A 24,158-nucleotide genomic window follows, 5' to 3' on the forward strand; every position below is an offset into this window, starting at 1 on the left:
CGTCGCGGAAAAACAATCATCTTTTGATATATCTTTGCATTCGAATTTTTTTATACTTAATATCGCATAGTTTTAATTTATTTATTTATACATTTAATGTCGACGTTGATGTGTTTTTCCGTACGTTGTGTCTCGCTTGTGCAACGTATATTTTTACTTTATTGATTTCGAATCATCCATGTTGCAAAGTGCAAAATATTCTTAATAATGTCAACTATTATAATATGGCTTATCGGAAGGAATGTAGAGGCAATAAGTCCAGAGTGTTACATGAAAAGCTACGTGTAACGTCTCATTTTATTGTGTTATTATAATAGTATAGAGAGTTAGTATAATAAATAAAAAAAGAACTTTATTATCAGGCAGCACGATTTGCACGATCATTTTTATTATCAATATACTATTTTTTAAGTATCATTTATTTAGCATTTTGAGAGGATTAATCCCCTCACTCACTGGATAGGCGCAGAGTTTTTTCTTGTACGCTTCTACGTCAGTAATATAATGATCTTGCGTTTCCTTACGCTGGTCGTCAGTTATGTATTCCAAGGAGAAGTACTGTGCTTTCTTGTTCGCCTCTGCAGTATCTATAACATACGTAATTTTTTTAAATTTTGTTTTTAGGAACTTAAGCCGACGTCAACAGTGCCAGGATAAAATGATGGCAAATCAACACTCTTCGCTCTGATCGAACGTACAAGAGAAGGGACCGTCTCCGGACTATTCTTACATTTCCGTCTCAACGTAAATTAAATTTATTCAAACAGCACGTCGTACCAATACAGATATTATCATGCAGATGACGATACGTGAGACAACGACTATCGAAACGTGTCATCTACTCACCACTCGCTTTCTCAACTGCCCTTTCCTTCGGATCAGTTCCTACCACGTGCACGCTCAATTTTCTAAAGTTACTTCCATTCAGTGTGTGCCGTGCAGACCATTCTCTCAGCCAGTTGATCGTTATGTTTTTTATCGCAAGCACTTCCCTCTCGAGTCTGTCAAACATGTATCGCCACTTTGTGATCTCAGTCCAATTTCTGCTAACTTCTTCTTCCAAATCGATATCGGCACACTGTTTCAATTTTCTTAGTGCCTCTTTGACATCGTCCAATTCCTCTTCCGAGAAATCTTCCAAAATCTTATTAAACGATTTCAGAAATTCTTCGATCCGCTGGTCCACGTGCTCGGTTGTGTATTTGTCTGCCTGAGTGTGAACGGTAATGGAATATCCTAAAATTCCGTTGGTATCTTGAAGATTACAGAAGACCAAGTAACCAAGCTGTTCTTGAGTTCTTAACCGATGGAATAACGGTTCTTCCATTATCATCTGTGAAAAGAAGTGCGGATGAAATCGATCGCGACACGTAGATATACTATATTATTCATGTTTACGTTACTATATTTAACGTTAAATATGACACACATTTAAAAAATTTTCATGTTTTAAATATCTACGAATAAATACGAATATAAATGAATATAAACCAAGGATTCTATGCATTCAAAATATACGAAACAATGTTACTTACGATCATCAGATCGATTAACACTGATAACTCAATCGATATGACATCGGCTTGATAATAATTTGTCACTACGGAATTTGCATCGATTTTGTTGATATTTTTCAACTTGCAATAGCATGTGCCCAAGGGTATCTGCGTGACTTTCACTTGCGGTATCGTATCAAAGAGAAAAGGACCGCAATTAATTATTTTGATACATTGTTGTACACTCTCGATCGCAGCATCCTGCGTCACGTTGCCTTGCACAAGACACTGAATGTATAGTTGATCGGTGAAGATTTTCACAAAGTCCTGGAAGTCTTCAAACGTGATATTACGTAGAGCAGCATGGGTATCAACGTGTGTATAATGGACGAGCTTCAATATGCATAATCTCACGTCCCTGCAAAAAAGTACAAAGATACAAATGTTATTGCGTACGTGGTAGAAATGTACGTTGACATACGTGACGTTACAATATTACGTGTTATACGTAATATTGAACGTATCACTGTTTCTTTTATGTATGTAAAAATTTTAGACGTATCGCACGTAATGCTGGATAATAAATAGTCAGTACTTGACAAGTTTTCCAGGTTTTACAAATGTGTTGTAATATGTCTTAAGCTGTTGCACTTTCACAATTTCAAACAATTCCTTCAACTCCTGTACTCCTGTAACAAGGGTTGGATAATCCACTATGTATTTTGCAATAGTCATCAATAAGAGCTGCAAAATATAAGTAAAATAATATGTATCTCGAACGTGTATTTATAACTCCAACGCGCACTTTGAACGTATACTTACCGGTAGTTTTTCGTTAAATCCATTTATTTTTATTGTAATACCTTTCTCACTACTACTGATATTATAGTCAAACCCGACCGCTATAGCTGGATATAATTCTTCAATCAATAACAATTTCAATACATTGCAGTACATTTCCATGAGAGCTGTACTGAAATATCATTAAAATGTAAACATTTTTTTTTTTTTTTAATAAGATACAAATACGTATATAAAAATCATAATATTGATACGCAAGTAAAAATTAATAACGTCCATGATCCTGCGTATCACATTTTTCATGCTCGTACTTACTTCTTTGGCGACTGAACCCCGAGGGAGGAAACAAAATGGAAATTCATATAACATTCCGGCAAACGAAACTTGGGATCCGCGCGATACCAAATCTCCGATATATGATCATTGTGTAATTTTACAGGATATTTGGGAACCTCCGCTGGTATCGGTATTAAGGAGAAGTCGCTGGGAAGGAATGTATTCGCTAATGGTAAATGAAAATCTGGCAATGGTTCGATTGATTTCCAGCGTTCGATCCATTCTTTTGGTATTTCGCTGTCTGTATACTTGGTTTGGAACCACGGCTCGACTTTCGTCAGTTCAACCCCGTCAAATTCCTCGTTGAAGATCATGATATTCGCATTCTCTGGTACCAGATAATCCAAACACTTTTGTATAGCTTCTGGATTATATTCAAAATAAAGCTCGTTTCCAGTTATATAATCGCGGGGCGGATAGAAATGCATACTCTCACACAAATCTTCCACAAAATCTGCTGGATCCTCCTCATCGGCAAATCTGGAAAAAAAAGTCTTAAGTATGAGCACGATCTCACACATGTTTTGACGGTTTGTCTCTTTCTCACGCAATCATTTATACACGTATTTATTTCTAAACGTAGTTTACCTAAAATTATTTTCTTCAATCTTTGAAATTTCATCGTAAATTCTTTTCTGTGGACCCTCTTTTTTCATTAAATTGATATAGGAGAATATCGCATCTAGAACTTGCTCCAAATGTTGTTGTCCCTCGTAGGAAAGTACTATGGTAAGCTTTAATAAAGCATACATGGAGCTGTGTTCAAAACCACTTTCATTGTTACCACTGAACATATCGAGACTCCACTTCTTCTTGCGTAGATAACTAATTAAAGAACCTTTTCCTTCATGTCCAATAATCCATGAGACATACTGATGTGGTTTACTTTTGTACAGATCAAGTAACGAAGGCATTGTCCATGTTACTTCTAGCTGCAAAAGACACGTTTTATTTTATATATTTCGTCAGTATATAAAGACAGTTTCTTTTTTGACTGAAAGTTTTTGTTTAGCTTTATATGTAATATTACATTTTAAATATATAAATACACGCATAATATTACAAAGACAAGAGGAACAAAATAAAATTTAGTAAATTTGTGACATACAAAGCCACCACAGAAACATACGAACGAAGAAAAAGATTATAAAGATGTCGAACGTTAATATTCTTATATATTTATGGTCCGTGAAAATTTTTTAATCCACCGTTCTCGTAAAAAGAATACAAGTTCTCAGTTGAAAGTATTATCCAGTGCAAAAGTAAAATGTTTCCATGCGACTTGATTTCGTATCGTAAACTCGTGCGTTGTTGGAAGTTTTAGTCACATACCTGGCTGACATCTTTGAAAGGCTTAACTTTATACATTTTTCGGAAAGCAGGAGTATCGAAAGAAACACCGCCTTTAAACTCGGTAAAATCATCGGGAGGCAACGCGTTATTCGGTACATCGGCAAAGCAAGTTGTAACATGATTTTCCAATGTATCCAGCGGTAGTCTCGCCTATAAAGAAACGTATCTCGTTGAAACGTTATATTAATATTTATGAAGTACGGCGTCTCGCGTCGCACGTTCAAACCAACGTACCTGTATAGCTAACTTCATTCTGTGAGCGCTGTAATGGCGTTTTCTGAATTTGTGAAGTTCTTCGTACAATTTTTCGTCATCCACATTATCGCGCAACGTCACTAAATTACCCCAAATAAACTTGTTGGCTGGATGACCAGTTTGGGCAAAGGAGGAGAACAATTGTTCCTTTCTATTATCGTCACAAGGTAAGGCCAACTGAAACTCTATATAAGCGTGATGTATCAAGAGTGCAAGTTGCGGCAACAGTCGTACGCGTATGATTTATATAATATACCGCTTTCTACAGCCTCTCGCTCCCGTGTAATAGCATCTTTCTTCATCAGGGGCTTAATGAAAAATTGAGCAAAACGATCGAGTGCTGCGAACAAGTGTTTCTCTTGGATATCAAAGTAAAATGTTGTATGTTCGCAATCCGTTGAGGCATTGGTAAAGCCACCACGCTTACTGATAAATGCATCAAAATCGTTTTCCTGCAGGTGAGATAATGCTTAAATATTTAAATGTACACGCAAGTACGAGTTTACGTCACGCATCATGTTTCAATACTTGTGGATATTTTTCGGATCCCATGAAAACCATGTGTTCGAGAAAATGTGCCATGCCTGGAACTTGCGGTGGATCGCTAAAACTGCCTACTCCCACACATAAGCCACATGCTGCCTATTTAAAAAAGTGTATATTATATATATATATATAAAACTGAATAACGTATTTGAGAGAAACATATGTGTCGTGATACACATATGCACGCACGGTATTTGCGTTGATCTGTTCGAGTCAATATATGAAATATGGTATGTTAAATAGAGAAATAAACGTAGGACACGCACGGGAATGATCCCACGGCAAATAGAAATACGTATGGAAACCCTCCTGAAGATGGGGAGAGAATATAAATTTTTCAAACCAAAACTTGTGATAAAACTGACAGGTTTTCTTAGGTCTCTTATCTTCGTGTTAGTACGATAGATACTCTTAGGTCTTGAGAAGACATTTTATGATTTTGTTGGTCCATCTTCAATATTACAACCTCACGGAATTTTTGATGATAGATTATGTAAAAAAAAAGTGACGCAAAGTATCGTCCGCAAAGTGCAAACCACATCGTTTTGTTTGTACCTTCTTTTCATCTCTCTTAACTCGTTTAAGTGTTGAAAAATCTTCATCGTCATCACTGGTATCGTCATCATCATCTATGTCATTCTCTTCTTCCTCTTCATCTTCTTCGTTACTTTCCTCATCCTCAGTTTCATCTTCGCTGGATTCTATACCCATTAAAAAATGACACAAACATCTTTATAAATACGTATTCATATGAATGTACACATACATTTATATGTTATTTGTTACATATCCTATTTTTCAACGTAATATATTTGGATCCATGGCTTATACCTTTATCCCGATCATCTTCATCTTGAGCCGCACACGTTTTTGAATGTACATCGGATATTAGCAAAGCTGTTAAACCATTTGGTAATCTGATGACTCTAACGTTGGAAGAGAAAACAAATGATAATAGAATAAATGGAAGTCAGTGAAACGTGGTAAAATATATTATATTTAATATATATTATTCAACACGTTCGTAAACAAATAAAGAAATACTCTTACTCAAATGGACTCTCAAAAATATATCAAAATAATAAAAAATAATATACATCTTAAATAACGTACAAACGTGCGTGCCACAAAAGTTGATATATCTTATTCGTACATAAAATTAAAGAGACAAGCATGCCTGATTCTATCTAAGCTATATACGCGTGATGATAAAACACAACAAAGAGCATAACGTCGTTTCCAAACAAATGGAGCAACGTGGAGAACTGAAACTATCAGTAATATGTTACACGTGTTTACACTAGTAGGCGCGTGTCTACAGTATATTTCAAATTAGATAACACAGTCACAAAATAATATTTCCAGGAAAATCTGATCGGAGTCAAATGTCTCCCTGCGACGTGGAGCAACCATCAGTTTGTGACAAACAAATCCTATCCCGGAAAAAAAGGGTCATGGAGTTTCTCTCAAAAAATAAAAGATACGTTCGATCGAATGTATGTTTATTGTTTGTTACTGGGCAGTCCGGGTCTAGGCCCGAGGCCCGAGGCCTGACGCCACGCCGGCTCTCAGGCTCTCACCTATATTCCTTCTCGTCGTTCTCCGACTTGACCGGCGTCTCCAGATATTCAACCTGGCAACGCTCATCGTCCCCGCCGTCCTCGGTCGTACGCTCCACCTCTGGCATTATATCGACGCGTAGGATTTCAGGCGTGAACGTAGATCGATCGTCGTAATACGAACCGATCGGAAAATATGCACGAGGCGTACGAATCGTTTTCTGTTTCCTTTTCAATGAACTGGACACAGTATTCTTCAGCACTCTACTCGATACAAATCTAGACACGTATCTGGCAATGTTGAACCGTCGTTGAAAGAAATAAAGACATATCACACACGCTTCCGCACACGCCGTACGTGTCAATACGTGTGAATACGTGTCAGTCGTGTCGCACACGACTCACAACTCACACTTCACATTCACACCGCTCACACCGCTCACACGCCGACGCCGAACAAAGCTCGAAAAACCATAGATATATTAATGACTATAGATTGCACATTCTCTGGCCAGTTTTAGAATGACCGCATTTGGACGCGTTCAGCAGATTTACCACGCACGCGTGACGCGTGGTCATTTTCCAATGGACTACGCGGCCAAGTCTGTCTTGTCTGTGTTTGCGCGCAGTCGCCAGTCGCGCAGTGTGCACTGTGCACTGTGCGAGTGTGCGCGTAGTGCCGAGACTGCCGAGTGCGTGTGCGACCACGTGCGACATGCGTGATGCGGGACGACTGTAGCTAACCTCTATTCCTTCGATTTTTTTCCGATCCGTTCGATGATCGAAACTCGCCGAGGACCGAGGACGGCGAGCATCATTCAGCATCCGTGTTTGCGAGACGTCGAACGTCGATCAGTCTCCGTCCTGGGTCCTGGCTAGTCGAACGCGACCCGCAAGTTAGAAGAGTTGGAGACGAGGTGAAAGCGAGAGAAACGTAAGATTAAGATAGAGATGGGCAAGCTGGCGCCTCGTTTGGCAAGTAGAAAGAAGGCGAAGCGATGGGCAAGAGGCCAGAGTTCCAGTTCCAACCCGGCGACGACCAAGTATCGCGAGCAAGCGACTGGCATGTTTTTCAAGGACCTCCCCGGCTCCGGCACGCCAGGTATCACGAAGGAGGACCTACGGAAGCACGACGCCATCCAAGGTATTCAGCCTGAGTTCGCGAAGCTCAACCTGGACGCGGACCGAGAGGACCGAGAGGATGGGAGGACGGCGATCACGTGCGACACGTTCGCCACCACGTACAGCGCGTGCTCCAACCTTTCCTTCGGCAGGTTCCTCGCCCGCTTTCAATCGAGCTCGATCGTCCACAAGGAGATGCTGGCGGTGCTCGCGGCCGTGACAGAGGTCATCAAGCAGAACGGTGGTAACGAGACTTCGACCGAGTACTTTGCCGCGTTGATGAGCACTTTGGAGGCGATAGAGGACGACACCTCCGTAGCCGCGACCCTCTCGCTGCTCGGGATGTGTCTGAGAACGGTGCCGAGGAACGTCCTCAACTTGCAATTCGGCCCGACGAGTCAGGCTCTCCTGCGGATTCTCGAGCGGTCAGCGATCGTAAGCGAGAACCATCTCGTTCTGCGACATTGCATAGGCTGCCTCTCGGTGTTGCTGAGAGCGCAGGAGGCTGCCGTTTGGATCGCGCCCTCGACGACGCAGCTGCTCAACACTATCCTGTCCTTGGTCACACACGCCAAGCCGAAGGTCCGCAAGTCCGCCCAGCACGGGATATGCGCCATTCTACGGGGCAGCGACGTGATGAGGAGCGAGGCGCCCGGACCCGCGCCCGCACCCGCACTCGCGCCGCCGACTCACCATCCGGCCGCGGGACATATCGCGACGCACTGCGTCGCGCAGCTCGACGCCGCTTGCGAGCCAGGCTCCTCGCTCGGAGCCACCACTATTCTGCATATCCTCACCCTGTTGAAAGATATTATGTCGCAGTTGCCCAAGTCACACGTAAGGACCATCTGCGAACGTCTGTTGAGCATCATGACGTTGAACAACGTTCTGATAACGTCGTGCTGCCTGCAAACGCTGCACGGGCTGTTGGTCGCGAGGCCGTCGGAGGCGACCTTACCTTTCCCGCAAAACGCAAGTATCATTAAGGCCCTTTACGCGTATCAGCCGTCCGCGGACGACACGCAGCCGACTTTGGCGTGGTTGGCCGTCATGCGGGAGGCTCACTGCAACCTGGTGCGCCTGGCCGTCGGGACCTCCTCGGTCGACGTCCTCGCGACGCTCCATCACCTTACGCCGGAAATGTTCGACAGGTGCGTCGGGCTCTTGCTGTCCAACAGGACGGAGATCGTCGCCGGCGCGTCGCACACCGTCGAGGCCATTCTACGGGACGGCGTGGCACGCCTGTGCGAGGACGAGGAGCGAGTCGGCAGATACGAGCCCATCCTGAGGCGCGTCGTCGAGACGTTGCGCGAGGCGCTGAGCTATCGCTATCTCGGAGCTTGGCGCCACGTCCTTCACCTTACAGCCGTGCTCTTCCAAGTCGCCGGTAAGCTCGCCGCCCGCGCCGGAAGACTCGAGCAACTCGGCAACCTCGTCGAGACCCTGGGCACGCTGCGAGATTTCCACGCGTTCGCGTACAACCGTGAGGCGGAGTACGCCATCGGGGCGGCGATCCGGGCGATGGGGCCTCGGCTCGTGTTGAACATCCTCCCTCTTCGAACCGACGAAAACCAACCACCAGCTCCTTGTCAGCAGATAAATCTCAGACGCGCGAGCTGGATGATCCCGCTGCTCAAGGATTGCGTAACGACGGCCGGTGGCACCATCGCCCTCTTCAAGGACGTCTTGCTGCCGATCGCTCGGCACTGCGAGGAAAAAGCGAACGAGACGAGTAGCGCGTCTACCGCGTCTACCGCGGACGGAAAGACGTACGAGTGCTTGGTAACGCAGATCTGGTCCATCTTGCCGAGCATATGCAACGACGCCAGCGACGTCAAGGACAACTTTAAACACGTCGCCAAGCTGTTGGGTATAGCCATCAACGACCGGAGGGACCTCAGGCTACCCGCGATGGCCGCCCTGAGAAAACTGATTGTCAAGGCGGCGGCCGACGCCGACGATCGCGCCGAGCTCGCTCGCTTCGCCAAAAACTACCTGCCGATCCTCTTCAATCTGTACACCACGAGACCAAGCGGCACGGACGAGGAGGGAGTGCGCCTCGCCGCGTACGACACGATCAAGACCTACGTGACGATCGCGAGCAGCGACTTGGCGAACGAGCTGTTCGATCGAGCGCTGAGCAAGCTCGACGAGCCCGACGCGGATGACTTCTTCAAGGAGAGCGTTTACGATCTGACGAGAGCGCTGATCGGCTATACGGACGTCGACAGGCTGAGCAAGTACTACGACGCGTGCGTGCCGGTCTTGAAGAACGCGACCAAGCGGAAGGAGCAGAAGAAGGCTTACCGTTTCCTCGAGGAGATATGCGGCAGCGAGAGGGAGATCTGCGAGCGGTTCCTGCACGAGCACCGGCGCCGGATTCAAAAGACGCTGATCGCCTCGGCGAGTAGCGTCGTCCGGACGAGTAGAGGAGCGCGTCTGCGGTGCCTCGCGCATCTCGTCAGACGACACCCGCAGCTCGAGGGGACCAAGTTCCTCGAGGCCGTCGTGCCGGAAGCTGTGCTCTGCGTCAAGGATATAAACGAGAGGTGTCGCGACGCGGCGTATCAGCTGCTCAACGCGATCGCCGAGAGATTCCTCAACGAGCCCGCGCACCTCAAAGACTACGCGGATATGCTGATGGTGGGCCTGAGCGGCGAACGAGCCTACGTTAGCGCCAGTCTCCTCGCTCTGGCGTCTGTCACCTATCGTCACAACGACTCTCTCGGCACGGAGATCGTCGCTGAGATCCTCGGACACGCTTGCACCATTCTGACCAGTCCTACGAGGGAGATTGCCGAGTCCGCCTTGTCCTACGTCAAGGTCTACCTCAACGTCACGCCGTCCGACGTGATAGCGCCGACGTTGCCGCGGATAGTCGACGCTCTGTCGCGAATGACCGAGGACTGTAAGCGCCACTTTCGACAAAAGGTGCGAGACATCTTTACCAAACTGATAAGGAAGTACGGCTTCGGACCGATCGCGAGCATGGTGCCAGCCTCGGACGTGACCCTGCATAAGAGACTAAAGAATATCAACAAGATCGAAGACGCCAAGAGGAGGAAGCGGGAGCTCGAAAGAGCGAGGAAGCTGGAGCAGGAGACGGCTGACGAGGACGTTGATCTCGTCAGGAGGGGACCTAAAAGTATAGAGGAGATATTGGCCGACAGCGACGAGGAGTTTGAGGCTACGGAGAACGAAGAAGAAGCGAGGAGAAGCAAGAAAAGAACCCCAGGAAAGGACGCTTGGATTCAGGAAACCGAAGATGATATAGTCGATCTCGCGGATCCCGCAGCTGCTAGAAATATCACAAGTTGGTTTACGGCGAATATTTGCACGCTCCCTCCCTCCCTCCCATCGGCGTCAGCTGGTTTCGTCACGTTTCCAAGTTTTCCTTTTTAGTTCTCCCTTTGACCGATCGATGAAACAGTCAAACTTTGGATTTATAAAATCGACCGTCTCCGTCGATCGAGAGAGTTTATTTTTAATTTATATATCAATGTACACGATGTTCCCTCTGTCTCCGTCTAGAAACCTAAAACCTAAAAAAGACGCGAGAATAAAGTTCAAACTTAAAGAACGTTGTAGCTGACGTTCATGGGTCTTGCGATAATCGATTTCGTTTCTTTTGTACGCTTTAGCTACGCAACCGGGTGTGTCGAATCTAAAGATTCCAGAGAAGAAGGTAAAGGATCGTGGCTTTGCGACTGCACCCGATGGTCGTCTCATCATTAGGGACGCGAACGAGAGAGACAGCGACGCGGAGGAAAGGACGAAGAAGAAGAAGAGAAAGACTTCTTTCTCCCAGAGTGATTCGGAAGACGATTACAGTAAGTTCTTGAAACACGTACTTTGTTCAGACATGAAAAAAGTGCACGTATCATCCGGCGATATACGAGTGTATATGTATATGTTTCTACTTTGTAGAAGACGAAGATGATGTATCGGTAGTGACCACAAAGACCGCTGGCAAAAAACGTAAATACAGCTCAAGTACATTGGATGCGATGAGCCTAAAGAGTCGGTCAACGTCGAGATATCGAGGTAAATTTAAAAGGTTTCGCCGTACAGAGTATCCCAAGACACTTGACTTTACGTGACTTGAAGAAAAGTGTCGCTTGTATAAATCCTTAAAGACAATCTTTTGGAAATTTAAGAAATAAAAGACAATGTTTGACACGTTAATGGGATAAACGAGAACGTGGATTTGCGACTTGTATAATAGTATCGCCAATAAGATCTGGCAGAAAACATGTCGTTGTAAAGAGAAACTAGCACGAAATCATTCGTCATTTGTGTTGCAATAAATGACGAATGATTTCGTGCTCGTACGCTAGCTAAATATTAGTTGTATTGATTTTTCTGTTGAATTTCAGCCGGTGGATCGGGTATTCATCGACCGCTAAAAGCGACGAAAGTAGACTGTGAACCCGGTTCGGAATATCGTGCGACCAAGGCCAGGGGAGATATTAAGAGGAAGGGTAAACCAGATCCCTACGCATATGTACCCTTGACGAGATCTATATTGAACAAAAGGTAACAATAACAGATTTTAGGTCTTTAGTATTAAGTACATTGTACTTTGTACATATATATATATATATATATATATATATATATATATATATATATTATTCTCAATTTGTTCTTAATATATTAATAAATTGATACATTTGCACTTTACAGAAAGAAGAAGAAAAATGCGGGCAAATTTCAGAGTATAGTTTCTGGGACGAAAAAGGGCGCCCGCGCAGGTTTACGCAATAAACGAAGAAAGCGTTAGAAACGGATAACAATCCTATGTGTTAATCATAATATTGTCCAACGATAGACGTATCGATTATTATTATTATTATTATTACGTACGTATTTTCAAATACATGGTTGAACGTAACCACTATTTCCCAATCTAATTCAGTCCACGTGGGATATATGCGAGTGTGATATACCAAAAGGGTTAAAGGATACCTTTAATCCTTTACCGTCGTTACTCTCAATGCTCCGATTATACATAAAGGACACAGAATCTCTGGTTTAGAAGTGTGGGGTAACATGTTTCCTAAATACTGCGATGTACATGGAAGAGTTAACGACGGAGATGTTAATAATTCAGTTTCCATCGTCGGGATAACATCTGCTTCGTATAGAGAGATTGGAAAGCGGTGTCCGCAAGTAAATATCATATTGTCTTCTTCCGTTGTGAGCAAGTGATTTATAGTATCCGAGTCCTGTTTTAATGTTAAAAAGATTCAACTACAATTAGTCAATTACAATTGAATTTGATGAAACTAATGGAAACCACGTATATGTATGTAGCCTAATGAAAATCTCGTCTGACACGGAGATCTCGGTAAAATATTTTATTTACCTTAATGTGTGTAAATAATCTGGAATCTTCCATTTCGGAAAATACCGTGCTGACGATACCTTGCATCATTTGTTCTGGATTATTATTTCTACTTGTGCCTGGATATCCGTTTAAAGGTGCTCCGTACGTGTCCGCCATTAAAGAGGAGAAAATTTTAATGTATTCCGGCATAATATCATCTGAAATGTAAGAGTTATCGTTTCGTTATGCTAATCAATTTTAGAAGCTCTTCACTTTGAAAGATGAAAGATATCAAGCTAAGCAACCTTCATCTATACGCTGCATCAACATCGCGAGCACTCGAAGACAAAATTTGATTGAGAATAAGCTGTTCGCGCAGCACGCCTTTCCTTCTTCGTCGTACGTTTTGCTTACATTCAAGTATCTTCCTGTCGCCGTCTGACTGTAAAGTGAGATAATGATGGAAAAGTGAAAAAAATGTTGTACATCACGCCGTCTCGTCTCATTCCAATATTCATGCCCAGTCAGGGATTCCTAAACGTTTTCTTTTTACCAATACTTGATCTGTAGTCAGCATGCAGTTTTAGTGCACAGCATCATGGATCTTGTGTATATTTTTTACCTTCTTTTGTTCTCTAATTCGGAAAGATGCTTAAATGTCAGAGTTGAGCAAATTTGAGCTTTTAAACTGACACGAGTCTTGGAATCCCTGTGTGTGCATCATAAAAAATAAACGAAATCACACTCAAGAGAGTATACAGTACGCGATAAGAGAAAAACACGAGGAAAAAACACGTCCTGCTCGCGTAATGCAGCAAAGTGCAATATTGACTTACCAAAAAAGTAATAATCCAAGAGGGTAATAAACGATATGTATATGTTCGAGAAAAACGTTCTCCAAGCTTTGCATCGGTAAATTGTGCACGATCCAAAAACCAATTGCACTTTGCAACATTTCACATTTTACGGTATTTGCTTCGTTATTAATACTTTTTAAATAGAACTTTAATGCTCTTATGGTTTCATTGATTACGTAATTCCTCTGAGAACGCGAGGACACCTTGTCCAAGAACACAGTCTTCTCTTCATTCACGTCGCAACGATCGTCATTCACAATCGACAGATTTGCTTTCGTGCAGACCGATCGAGATGACGTTTGCGCAGAGTTACGTAGAGTGACGTCTTTATGCTGCAACAGCGAATTTGCGTTTTCATTAAAAATAAGATCTTCGATCCATTCGTGTGGATGTTGTTTGTCTTCGTTCGTAGCGTAATGTTCGGTGTCGGAGTGGTCAGTGTTAATGTTAACGTTCAGCGAGAGACCGTCGTCGTCTTTTCGAGTTCCGCATAATTCTTCCAAACCACCTTGACAATCGAAAGAGTATAATTCTTGCGCGAGTGTTTGCAAATTATTCAACGATCTACTCGTCGAAATTTTCGTCCAGCTTCGAGCAACGCTGTTTTCCAAGGATTCCATGAGATTCTTCTCCGCTTGTCTATTAAATAATTCAGTGTTCCTCTTGATATCTCGGGACAGCATGGAATCCCTCGTCATATCAACGTTTGGTGAGCTAGTCTCGAGGGTTGAGTTTATTTTCTCATGTGGAACTTGTCTCTCTGATATTTGATAATTTCTGGATGACTGAAGGCTCAATTTATGCAACATTTTCAATTGATAAGTGAAAGCAGCTGGAACGTTATTTTCTAATGCTGCTATTTTAGAACAAGCTTGATAATTCTCCAATTCGATACACTGGAACGGAAAAAATTTTACCTTACAAAACTGCCGTTTTTAGCAACAGTATCGTTGCGTGCCACACATTTTGCTTCGAATTAAAAATTTAAACATACACGTTAACACCGTTGATCGTAAAGTTAGCAGTGTCACATATATCACTTCGCAAAAAAGAAATGAGGAGAACTCGACGATATCTCGCGTCTTGTGTTTCTTCCGATGGAAGAATCGGACAAATCGGTACAAATATAAGATTAATCTGAACGATTAAAACGATAAATAAACGTTTTCTTTTTCTTCTCCTTCCTCTCCCTTTAAATTTCATTGTGCCGCATCTCGTATCGATCGCCCGATAAAGCGGATCAACTCACCTTTTCTATAATATTGGCAGAATTGTATAAACCGTGGAAATGTTCCAGAATATAATGAAGTGTCACGTCCCCAGGTGATCTTTCGATAACGCTCAAAGGACGGACGGATCCGGCGAGAGAAAATGCGTCGTTGGCACGATAAGATATCACTGGGGTAGAAATGCCAGGTACTTGACTAGGGATGTCCAGAGCTATGTGCAGCGCATTAGGGAGCCGTACTATTCGCTTCGATGATTTCAGCAATACAAGTTTATCGTCGGCATCACGTGCCTCTTTCGCAGGAATGCGACCCAATTGCGCTCTGCTGTTATTACCCCAAGCTAACACCGTACCCCCTAAAAGATAAACCATATTGAAATATATATTTATAATGCTGGAAATTTTTATTTTCAAAAACCACATTAAAAGCCACCGTGCATTGTGTATGTGCGTAAGAGAGAAGAGCGGTTAATATAAAAATTCAATTAAATCTTCGCTCAATTTGGAATACCATATTAAATACGTAGTCACTTGATTAAATTAGTTTGAATTCGAAAGATTCGAGACTATTTGTGTGCCACATATTTTAGCTTAAGATAGATAATACTATTTAAACAGCTCTATCAAGAATATTGCGTGTGAGTATGCAAGAGCGCGCACGTATATATACATATATATTTGTTCCTTTGTAACCTGGTTGTATCGCCACCGTATAATCATATCCACAAGCAATACCAACAGCATTAATTATAGGATTGATTCTCTCTTTATTCAGGTCAGCATTTCCTGTACGCACAGTAGAGTCACTGATATTCCCATTGTTTTCAGACGCCGTTCCATTATTTATCAGTGAGTTCGTCGACTTGGCGCCAGTGTCCAAGTCCCATTGATTTTGCATTCTTTTAAAATCATTGTGTCTAGGGGGTATTTGTGCAAAAATACAGGCGGAATTGTAATATAAAGGCGTTGGACGTGACACTTCTCGCCGCGTGCCGTTACCTATCTGACCATCTAGATTACGGCCCCATGTATATAAAGAGCCATCCTTTGTTATCAATGCATTATGATGACACCCAGCTGATATCTGCACAAGTGACCACACAGGTTACATCATATCTACATAAAGTATGCAGGATTCTTTTATACTATACTAACACGACGATACTAACGTCACGAACTAATATTCTCCGCGTCTACGTTGAAGATAAAAATATTTGTAAATGTAAATATTACTACATTACTACTACATCGTTATATTATTATTATTATTATTATTATTACAAGCGCAACGTCTAAATTTCAGGCGTTATTACGAACCTCATTATATTACGAACCTGCGTAATTTGTCCTTTTACCAAACTTGTATCGACAACACATGGCTTCAAATGTGCTTGACTCTCTTCGGTCAAACCGAAGTTGAAGCCTTTCAAATCTGCGTTTTCAGTCTCGGGTCTCTTTTGTGTTTCTATATCGGAAGTACGCGCTTTTGTTTGAGCAGACTCGGTTTGTACACCATCCACCAAAACGTCTTCCTTTATTTCTTCGTTTAGATTTGTACGTTTCTCCGACTCCTCCAAAGTTTTACTCTTTTTCTCCGTAGCATCTCGTTGCTCTAGTATACGCGTTTTTTTTTGCGCTTGTGCTTGCAATCTGAGAACCTGAGGACTCGCGCCCCATATGTATACGTTGTTCGCATTAGTGACAGCTAGCTGCAAACATGAGAATAAAATACGCGTATGAAATCGCTTTTGCTATTCATCAATGGTTACAGACACGGAGATTTATTTTATGTATTTATTTTTTCTTTTTACAAAAAGTAACGAGCGCATACACGGGCCGTCATTTTGCAGTGAAAGAGAAAAGAAATAAAACGATTAAATGTATTTAACTATACATCATGCAAGTCACGCATGTTGTTGTCTAGCGACTTACATTATGAAAGTATCCGGTACTTATAAGCGTTATCCCGTCGGGTAACGCGACTTTTGTCGGGATAGAACTTTTGGCCGTGTCACCTGTTCCCAATTGACCGAGAACATTACATCCGAAGGCGTACACAACACCGTCTACCGATAGTGCCAAAGTGTGCGCGTATCCAGCGCTAATATAACACACGACTACGCCAAGCAGAGTTTTCACCATAGATGGTGTAGCTTTTTCGTCGGTGTTACCGTGGCCCAGTTGTCCGTGAACACCCCAACCCCACGTAAATATTCTGCCATCCGCGGTTAGTGCTACAGAATGATATTGTCCAGCTACTGCGTCGATAATAATCTCTTGCGCTAACGAAGTAATTAATTCCGGACTCGAACATTGTAGCACCTTGCCGAGTCCTAACTGGCCAAATTGACTAGCTCCCCAAGCGTATATTCCATTGTTAGTAACTGCCAGGGTGTGGCAATGTCCACACGATACACTGAAAACTTCAATCTTCATACTTTTGAAGAAGCATATGGCATGCGGTGCCCCATATCGCAAAACACTGGAGCCCGTACCTAGACACGTTATTAACGACGTGTTAATCAATGAAAGAATTGGATAACTATATTGTGAAGAAACTTGATGAGACTGAGTGAGATCAGGCAAGGGAAATCCAAATGGCCACGCCGCGAGCATATGTAATACAAGAAGGTGCGTCAATCGTTATCTTCAATCATCTTCAATCTGTACATGCACGTTGTACGCAAATGGAATTTTTTAGATGTAAAATACAGCAGAGCTGCTAGAAAATCTTGAAAAATTATATATCACGTGACGGACGTTGCTCATCTCGATGCGAAGCTATAAGAAGCTAAACATTCAATATTTGAGATTAGACATTTTTCTCAAGTAGAAAAACAATTTTTTGAGTTGTTTTCTGTGCGCTCTTCTCGCTGTTTTTTCCATTTATCTATAAGAAAAATTGAAGATAATGGAAGATGGCCGATTGAGGTGTGTGTGTGTGTGTGTGTTATTACATTTATTTAATTTTTGACAACGTTGTGATGTAGCCGTACGCTTTAAATACCCTGCAAATATACGTACCTAGACAACCTTGCACCGAACTTCCCCAAGTGTAGATATTACCATTTCTAACAAGCGCAACGTGAGAAAATCCAGTACTTAACGATCTCCTCTTAAAATCAACGTGCGGAGTCACTTCCGAATAATCCTGTACAGATCAAAGTGTAAAGTTATAATTCAGTTTCCGTAGGCCGACCTGATAATTTCGCAGAGATACGTGATTTTCGGCAAATAACAAGCGAGATCGTATGATCCTTCCTCATTCCTTCACAAATATTTGAATATCCGAATCGGATAAATAGCAATATGGTATTACGCGCTTTATCGTCACGCACGTTGACGCAGACTGGATTTCATCGTTACTTTTATTAGAGATTAGTTTGCGTACAAACATATATAGAGTCAAGTTTGATTAATATCTGAAAATAAGAATTTCCCTGAGGAAGACTTTGATAAGATGTTTTGAAATATGTGGAACAGGAAGTTAACGCGACGTCCTCAGTAATCTTTCGCTACTTGAAAAAACTTTTCTGGAGCTGGAGCGACAATCTCGTTTCCCCTTTACCAAATGCAGACGTATACCTAGATTAGGATTAGGATTTACCCGTGCTTACCTTCGGCACGTGCACGTCGTACAAAAAAGCATATTTGCCATTTGGGTTTAACAATCGTTTTTTATGAATAAGAGTCAACAAAACTAGAATAAACGTTTCTATTATCTCTTCCACGAGGGTATCAGGCTGATCCTATAAAATGTTTTCGTTATATGATGAAAAATGTTCTAATACCACTTTTAAAAAATGTCCTTTTACCAAAGATAACTGATTTAGAATCAAATCTTTTCTTCGCGGAAAAGTTGCGGAAAACCACTTGACTCTCTTTCGAGTACGTAACTATGAGGACGAAGGGGACGTACGTCCGACCACGTAAGTTTATATAAGTTTCAGTAGAGAAAATAGATAACAAAATATAAGCTTCATTACGAGCTTCAAAAAGGAATGGTAATAAAAGGCAGACAACCTTTTTGAAGTATAGAAAGTTGAGTGCAATGTTAAAACCTTTTACCATATCTCTCGACATTCTCGCAAAGAAAATCACGTGGCTAAATATCTGTCACGTTAAAAGGACATTGTTTAAAACAACCTATGTGGGGTATCGCGTATGGGTAACATTCCAAAATTCGCTCGATTTTCCCCCAATGAAATTTTTATCCGGAGCTATTTGTCTTAACAATTTCTTAAACAATTTCCAAACGCAGTTTCTCATTCTTGGTCAACGTGGTACAACTAAAAATTTGTTCAAGTGAAGCACATCTGAAAAAAAAGAAAAAAAAAGAAAAAAAAAGAAAAAAAAAACCTTTTGTATACCTGTAATTTTAAAATTTGCAAAAATTTCTTTCTATTCCAATCAACATTGAGCACGTCGACAACTAGTACTTTACGGCATGAATGATTAGCGTGCGAATCTTGAGAACATCTCATACACCAGAAACTAAATACTACTCACCATATTATCCATAGAATCTATAGAATGACACTGATTAGATCGTAGATTGCACGCTATCACTTTATGACGTGCTTTACATTGTACTAATTTAGGTCGTAATACTGGATTTGTTGGATCATACAATGTTACTAGTCTCTGTGGAATATTTCAAGCTGTTGAGCATACGCGTAGTTGAAACATGTTCTAAAACTCTATTTCGATTCCACGAAACGTACCAAACGTTAAAACTCAAGTACTCGCGTTTGATTAACTTGATCGAGACACGTTTTCTTGTGTTTTCATGCAAATTCTATGAACGTAGAGAAGCAAAATATACCCAATATACAAATTTTTATATCGCTTTCTCTCTCTTATTTTCGGTTTTTTAATTTTTATATTTGTTATTACGTTAATTTGTTGAGCAAACATTTGTGTAACTTGACAAGTGAATACTCGTGTTAAGGTTCACACTCACCTGAAGCACAAAGATCTGAGAATCTCGCAGATTACTGCGTACAAATGACACGTGAGATCTAGCTAAATCGTAATTCAATAACATCGATTGCATTAAATCAGATTCACTTAAACATATGAGTAAACCATCTAAAATAAAAACACACATTCACATATTTGTAACTACTATTTGGAAAATTATACGTATATGTATGTATGCTCATAACGTTACACATGTATAACGTACATGATTTCGGATAACGGTCGTTTGTGCCAAATATTTGTATTGCCTTTACAAGAATATCCAACATTTGACTGTACAGACTTCTTTGTGTAGCCAAGTGATGCACGACCTCCCAGAGGTAAGTTTGACCAGCTATATTAATAGCTAATACGTCGTCGTAGAATGTATTTGTGGACAAAAAGTATCTAAAAATGGAAAATTTTAGATTAAAATATAATTTTACATACATGATCTATATACACGCGCGCTACTTCTATGATATCTTTTTGAAACTTCAAGATAGAAAAAGTAAAAGCGAGAAAAAAGTTGAAAGACGCTTTGACGTGACAAAAAAATCGCGTCAAGTATACCGAACGTATGTAAGGAAGCGGATATCGCGTAAGAGGGAAACATTTCGTTCCGCGAAGCCATTATTCCGAGATTTTAAAATCATCGAACGTGTTGTTAATAAATATATTTAGATATCCGATTAAAAATGTCTCGTTACACCGGGAAACGTAATATGTTTTGTAAATGTACGTGTAAGATGTGACTTACAAGAACTCCTTATAGATCGCTTTAGATTGTTCCGACCGAACCCTCAGTGTCATTTCAATAAAGGAAAGTACACATAAATTAGACAAATGTATCCTTGTTGCAATAGGCATCTCAGTAATGACAGGTGTCAGTAAACAATGAGTTAGACAACTTAATAATTCTGAAGTATGGCCGATCGATGCAAACTTTAACACGCTCTTCAATAATTTACACTGAAATAGAAATTTTGAACAATGATCAACGTATTTATGATCGATAAGTAAAAAAACATTTTGATCTAAGAACATTTAAAATTTCCCAACAAATCTCTGACGTTCGTGATAGCTTGTCGTCAAGTACACGAGTATTCTGTTTGGAATATCTTGGAAGAAAAAAATATTTTGTCATCTCTCTCTCTCTCGGATATATCCAATATGGCCAATATCTACCTTAGATATCTTATATGAAGCTACTGCACGTGAAAATTCTTTATTCGATAGAAATATATCGCCTACATATTCCAACAAGTGTTGTCCATTTAGTCCAAAAACCATTGCTAATTTTCCCGCTTTTTGCAGCTCGTTTTTCTTCAGTACCAATTCCATGAAAACTGATAGAAGAGATTTTCTAAAGTAAAAAACAATACGTTAGTAACACACTCAGTGTATGGTAGCAAAAAAATTATATACAAATATTTAGAAATTAATTAGTATTAGACGTGTGCACGGCCATCACGGGCTGAGACAAAAATATGACATACATCGTACGATGAACTTTAAACTGACCTTAAAACAACTTGGTATACACAGCGATTTGTAACAATTATACATGTATCCAAACTAAGCGGTTCGATTTTAATATCTCTTACATTCTTAGGTAAGGTACATTTACTCTCGATCTCCTCAGAGACTTTTCTCGGTACTATATTATCGAATTTTGTTACTTTGTATACCGCGTGTATCAGTTCCTTATTGTTTTTAAAAGAAAATGTCCCGATAACAGACTCGGGATTAAATTGATAGTCTCTGTTTATACGAGTCTCAGACAATTGATCGGATATTATATATATCGCACGTTGATTAACGTCGGTAATAAAAAATAATCTGTGCGCTACGAGAACAGTTTCGCACTCGAATATTTTGTGCATTGACAAGGGTACCACAGTTAGATCTGGACCGTGTATCTGAAACAGAGATCATTATATTGGAAGACTAACGTATTAAATGCTATGTGCGCTCAACGCTAGGGAGGCAAACCCGAAAGAGAGACAAGTTGAAATTTCACAAAAGATCTTACCGTGATGTAATTAGTGACAGGATGATAGCATGTATATAATTGTCGATCTTCCCTGTCATATTGCAAAGATAGGAAGGTATCTCTCGATATTGGTTCTGGACTGATAAAACCTACGTTAGATTCCGATATTTCCAGGTTTACGGGACGTCCCGTACCGCTTTCTCCAATACTTGCAGCAGCATCTGTGATATTAATATATGTCACGTTTAAAGTTTTATGGATGTTTTGGGGGATGGTACGGATGCGCGATCAGATAACCATGCACCCAGAATGTATTTATCATTGAATCGGGCCTAGTGGACCTTTCCTCGGTCACGTTTCTTCATCAAGTCCGCGGCAAAAGTATCGCGCAAAAGTGACGATATACGTAACTATGTACGTCTTTTTTCACGCAGATATATAACGTAAGAGGAGGGAGGGAAAAAACATTGTACGCGCATGTTATATCGCATCGTACAACGATGTATTTATTTACGAAGGGTAAATTAAAAGAAAAAACTACGTTGTCTGCTTCTTTAATTAAAAATTCGAAATGTTCTTTTACCATAAATAAAAAAAAAGTAATACAAATGTTCCCGTGCTTTTCCCTTGAAAGATACTTAATATTACATTTTAAATATTTTTCTAAATATATTTAACGTGTATACCTACCATGGCACTGCAAACTCTCCCCCAATGGTTGATTTTTGGTATCGCGTATCTTTTGCTTAAGAATAGCCAGTTTTTCAACAGAGAGTTGTTTAAGTTCTTGTAATTTAGACTTCGTAGGAACAGAATCTCCCACGTTCGTATCATGAACATGAATAGTGCCATTTGAATTTAGTTGGTTCGTATTAGGTTCTTTGTTTTCAAACGTGGGCAAAAGATTGAAAGACATGTGTTCCAAAGGCAAACGCCATTGCTGCTGAAATTTACTGGTTATCAAAAGAGACGCAACGTCGTTGTATTCATTTCGACAAATATATAGTCCACTTATACTTTCATTAATATATGTTATGCCTAGCTGTTGTCCATTTAGAAGATTTATAAATATAGTTGCTCCACATTCCGTTCCTACAATGCCTATATCCATAGACATTTTCATATCCTTCCACCATGTAACAGCTCGTGGTCTGAAAACAATGGTATATATGAATTTAAAGAAATCTTATGTAACTGTAAAATTATATATTTACGAGATGAACACGAGATATGGGAATAGAACGTTGTATAAAAAACAGCAAATGCAGAAGAGACGAGAACGTATGTTATACCGTTATATAACACAGAAAGTACTGGGAACTTGAAACGTACTGCCGACTCAAGAATTATTTTGTTCATGTAACGTACCTGAAATGAGAAAGCTGAGAAGTCACAAAAGGAATATATGTCGCATCGTCAGTCTTCCATCTCTCGTCAACGATGCACGTTTCATCGACTAAAGTTAAAGCAGGTACGATGTACAACGAACCGTCTAAAGTTACACATAACAACCAACGACCGCTTGAATCAAAGCAAAAAGCAGCTATTTGTTTATGTGGTCCTTGAAACCAAGGTATTTTTTTAACGACGGGTAGGCAAGAGGACGCTCTTTTGAAATAAAGAATAATTTCGGCGTTCGTGGTTGCCAGTGCGAGAAATAATGTTCCTTCAAGTTTGCACTGCACACTATGCTGTATCTCAGTGGTTTTAATTAAACATTGCAGCTTAAATAAATTTTCGTTGGTCACTATTGCCCGGAGATCCATGCTGAATATTTATCTGTTTCTTCTGAAATAATAAATGAATATGTTAAATATGTATGTCACTTTACACACACACACAACACACACAAACGTCACTTGTAAAAATATAATTTTTGGCAACAGATTAAGATTAATTTATACATTGATAAGTAAATAATAATATAATATTACTTCTTTTTCTTTTTGTTAAATATTTCGAATATTTATGTCATCAAGCTCGGTCCGTCAGAAACCTCTTATGAGGTTATGTATGTATGTATGTACACATACATAACCTATTATAACGTATTATAATGTTAGAATCTGGAGAGGGTACGTATGTGTATAGGCACATGCGTAAATTTATGCCCCATATATTACGCGCAACACGTTTTCATATCTACTACTGTTATTTTTTGCAGAATGTCAAAATGGTCAGAAATTCAAGCACGTTCAAGGTTACATTTCAAGAAAACCGGAATGACAGCGTTCAAAAACTCCATCGATAAGGTTAAGTTTCCACTGAACCAAATGGAACTCAGCCTACGTGGGCGCGTTCAGCAGACCAAGCCGCTG

At 40.8% G+C, this 24,158-nt stretch overlaps 3 protein-coding genes across 3 annotated transcripts; 1 reads left to right on the forward strand and 2 right to left on the reverse strand.

Moving 5' to 3' along the window:
- Nucleotides 1-335: 335 nt before the first annotated feature.
- On the reverse strand, nucleotides 336-6,925 carry LOC112454920 (nardilysin-like). The gene is made up of 15 exons (XM_025016562.1): nucleotides 6,874-6,925; nucleotides 6,368-6,746; nucleotides 5,619-5,713; nucleotides 5,343-5,488; nucleotides 4,770-4,883; nucleotides 4,498-4,693; nucleotides 4,221-4,426; nucleotides 3,966-4,136; nucleotides 3,222-3,565; nucleotides 2,613-3,113; nucleotides 2,319-2,469; nucleotides 2,092-2,240; nucleotides 1,536-1,914; nucleotides 847-1,333; nucleotides 336-587 (listed from the first exon to the last, which is right to left on the reverse strand). Exons 1-15 carry the CDS (start codon nucleotides 6,923-6,925, stop codon nucleotides 415-417), a joined length of 3,543 nt encoding a protein of 1,180 aa, XP_024872330.1. The 3' UTR covers nucleotides 336-414.
- A 113-nt stretch (nucleotides 6,926-7,038) lies between these two features.
- LOC112454916 (RRP12-like protein) lies at nucleotides 7,039-12,381 on the forward strand. Its single transcript, XM_025016552.1, has 5 exons — nucleotides 7,039-10,781; nucleotides 11,110-11,298; nucleotides 11,396-11,512; nucleotides 11,845-12,004; nucleotides 12,155-12,381. Exons 1-5 carry the CDS (start codon nucleotides 7,298-7,300, stop codon nucleotides 12,249-12,251), a joined length of 4,047 nt encoding a protein of 1,348 aa, XP_024872320.1. The 5' UTR covers nucleotides 7,039-7,297; the 3' UTR covers nucleotides 12,252-12,381.
- LOC112454915 lies at nucleotides 12,299-24,145 on the reverse strand. The gene is made up of 20 exons (XM_025016551.1): nucleotides 23,775-24,145; nucleotides 23,209-23,628; nucleotides 22,531-22,991; nucleotides 21,880-22,061; nucleotides 21,369-21,766; nucleotides 21,033-21,210; nucleotides 20,605-20,816; nucleotides 20,071-20,252; nucleotides 19,846-19,973; nucleotides 19,392-19,526; nucleotides 18,500-18,631; nucleotides 17,907-18,033; nucleotides 16,815-17,377; nucleotides 16,217-16,591; nucleotides 15,576-15,966; nucleotides 14,904-15,238; nucleotides 13,634-14,550; nucleotides 13,103-13,239; nucleotides 12,837-13,015; nucleotides 12,299-12,696 (listed from the first exon to the last, which is right to left on the reverse strand). The coding sequence occupies exons 2-20, from the start codon at nucleotides 23,604-23,606 to the stop codon at nucleotides 12,439-12,441; spliced, it is 5,688 nt and encodes a 1,895-aa protein (XP_024872319.1). The 5' UTR covers nucleotides 23,607-23,628; nucleotides 23,775-24,145; the 3' UTR covers nucleotides 12,299-12,438.
- Between the last annotated feature and the right edge of the window lie 13 nt (nucleotides 24,146-24,158).

This window comes from Temnothorax curvispinosus, unplaced genomic scaffold, assembly GCF_003070985.1.
Source record: "Temnothorax curvispinosus isolate PA1 unplaced genomic scaffold, ASM307098v1 QBEX01005549.1, whole genome shotgun sequence".
In the NCBI taxonomy this organism is placed as follows: Eukaryota; Metazoa; Arthropoda; class Insecta; order Hymenoptera; family Formicidae; genus Temnothorax; species Temnothorax curvispinosus.

Coding starts and splice junctions, on each gene's coding strand:
- LOC112454920 (XM_025016562.1), bottom strand. CDS start 6,925: ATGACCACGCGTCACGCGTGCGTGGTAAATCTGCTGAACGCGTCCAAA. Junction 6,747..6,873: donor GCTGAACGCGTCCAAATGCG/GTCATTCTAAAA, acceptor GTGAGTTGTGAG/TCGTGTGCGACACGACTGAC. Junction 2,470..2,612: donor GGGGTTCAGTCGCCAAAGAA/GTAAGTACGAGC, acceptor ATGATATTTCAG/TACAGCTCTCATGGAAATGT.
- LOC112454916 (XM_025016552.1), top strand. CDS start 7,298: ATGGGCAAGCTGGCGCCTCGTTTGGCAAGTAGAAAGAAGGCGAAGCGA. Junction 11,299..11,395: donor TGATTCGGAAGACGATTACA/GTAAGTTCTTGA, acceptor TCTACTTTGTAG/AAGACGAAGATGATGTATCG. Junction 11,513..11,844: donor GTCAACGTCGAGATATCGAG/GTAAATTTAAAA, acceptor GTTGAATTTCAG/CCGGTGGATCGGGTATTCAT.
- LOC112454915 (XM_025016551.1), bottom strand. CDS start 23,606: ATGGATCTCCGGGCAATAGTGACCAACGAAAATTTATTTAAGCTGCAA. Junction 22,992..23,208: donor TCTCAGCTTTCTCATTTCAG/GTACGTTACATG, acceptor CATTGTTTTCAG/ACCACGAGCTGTTACATGGT. Junction 16,592..16,814: donor GTACCGGATACTTTCATAAT/GTAAGTCGCTAG, acceptor TCATGTTTGCAG/CTAGCTGTCACTAATGCGAA.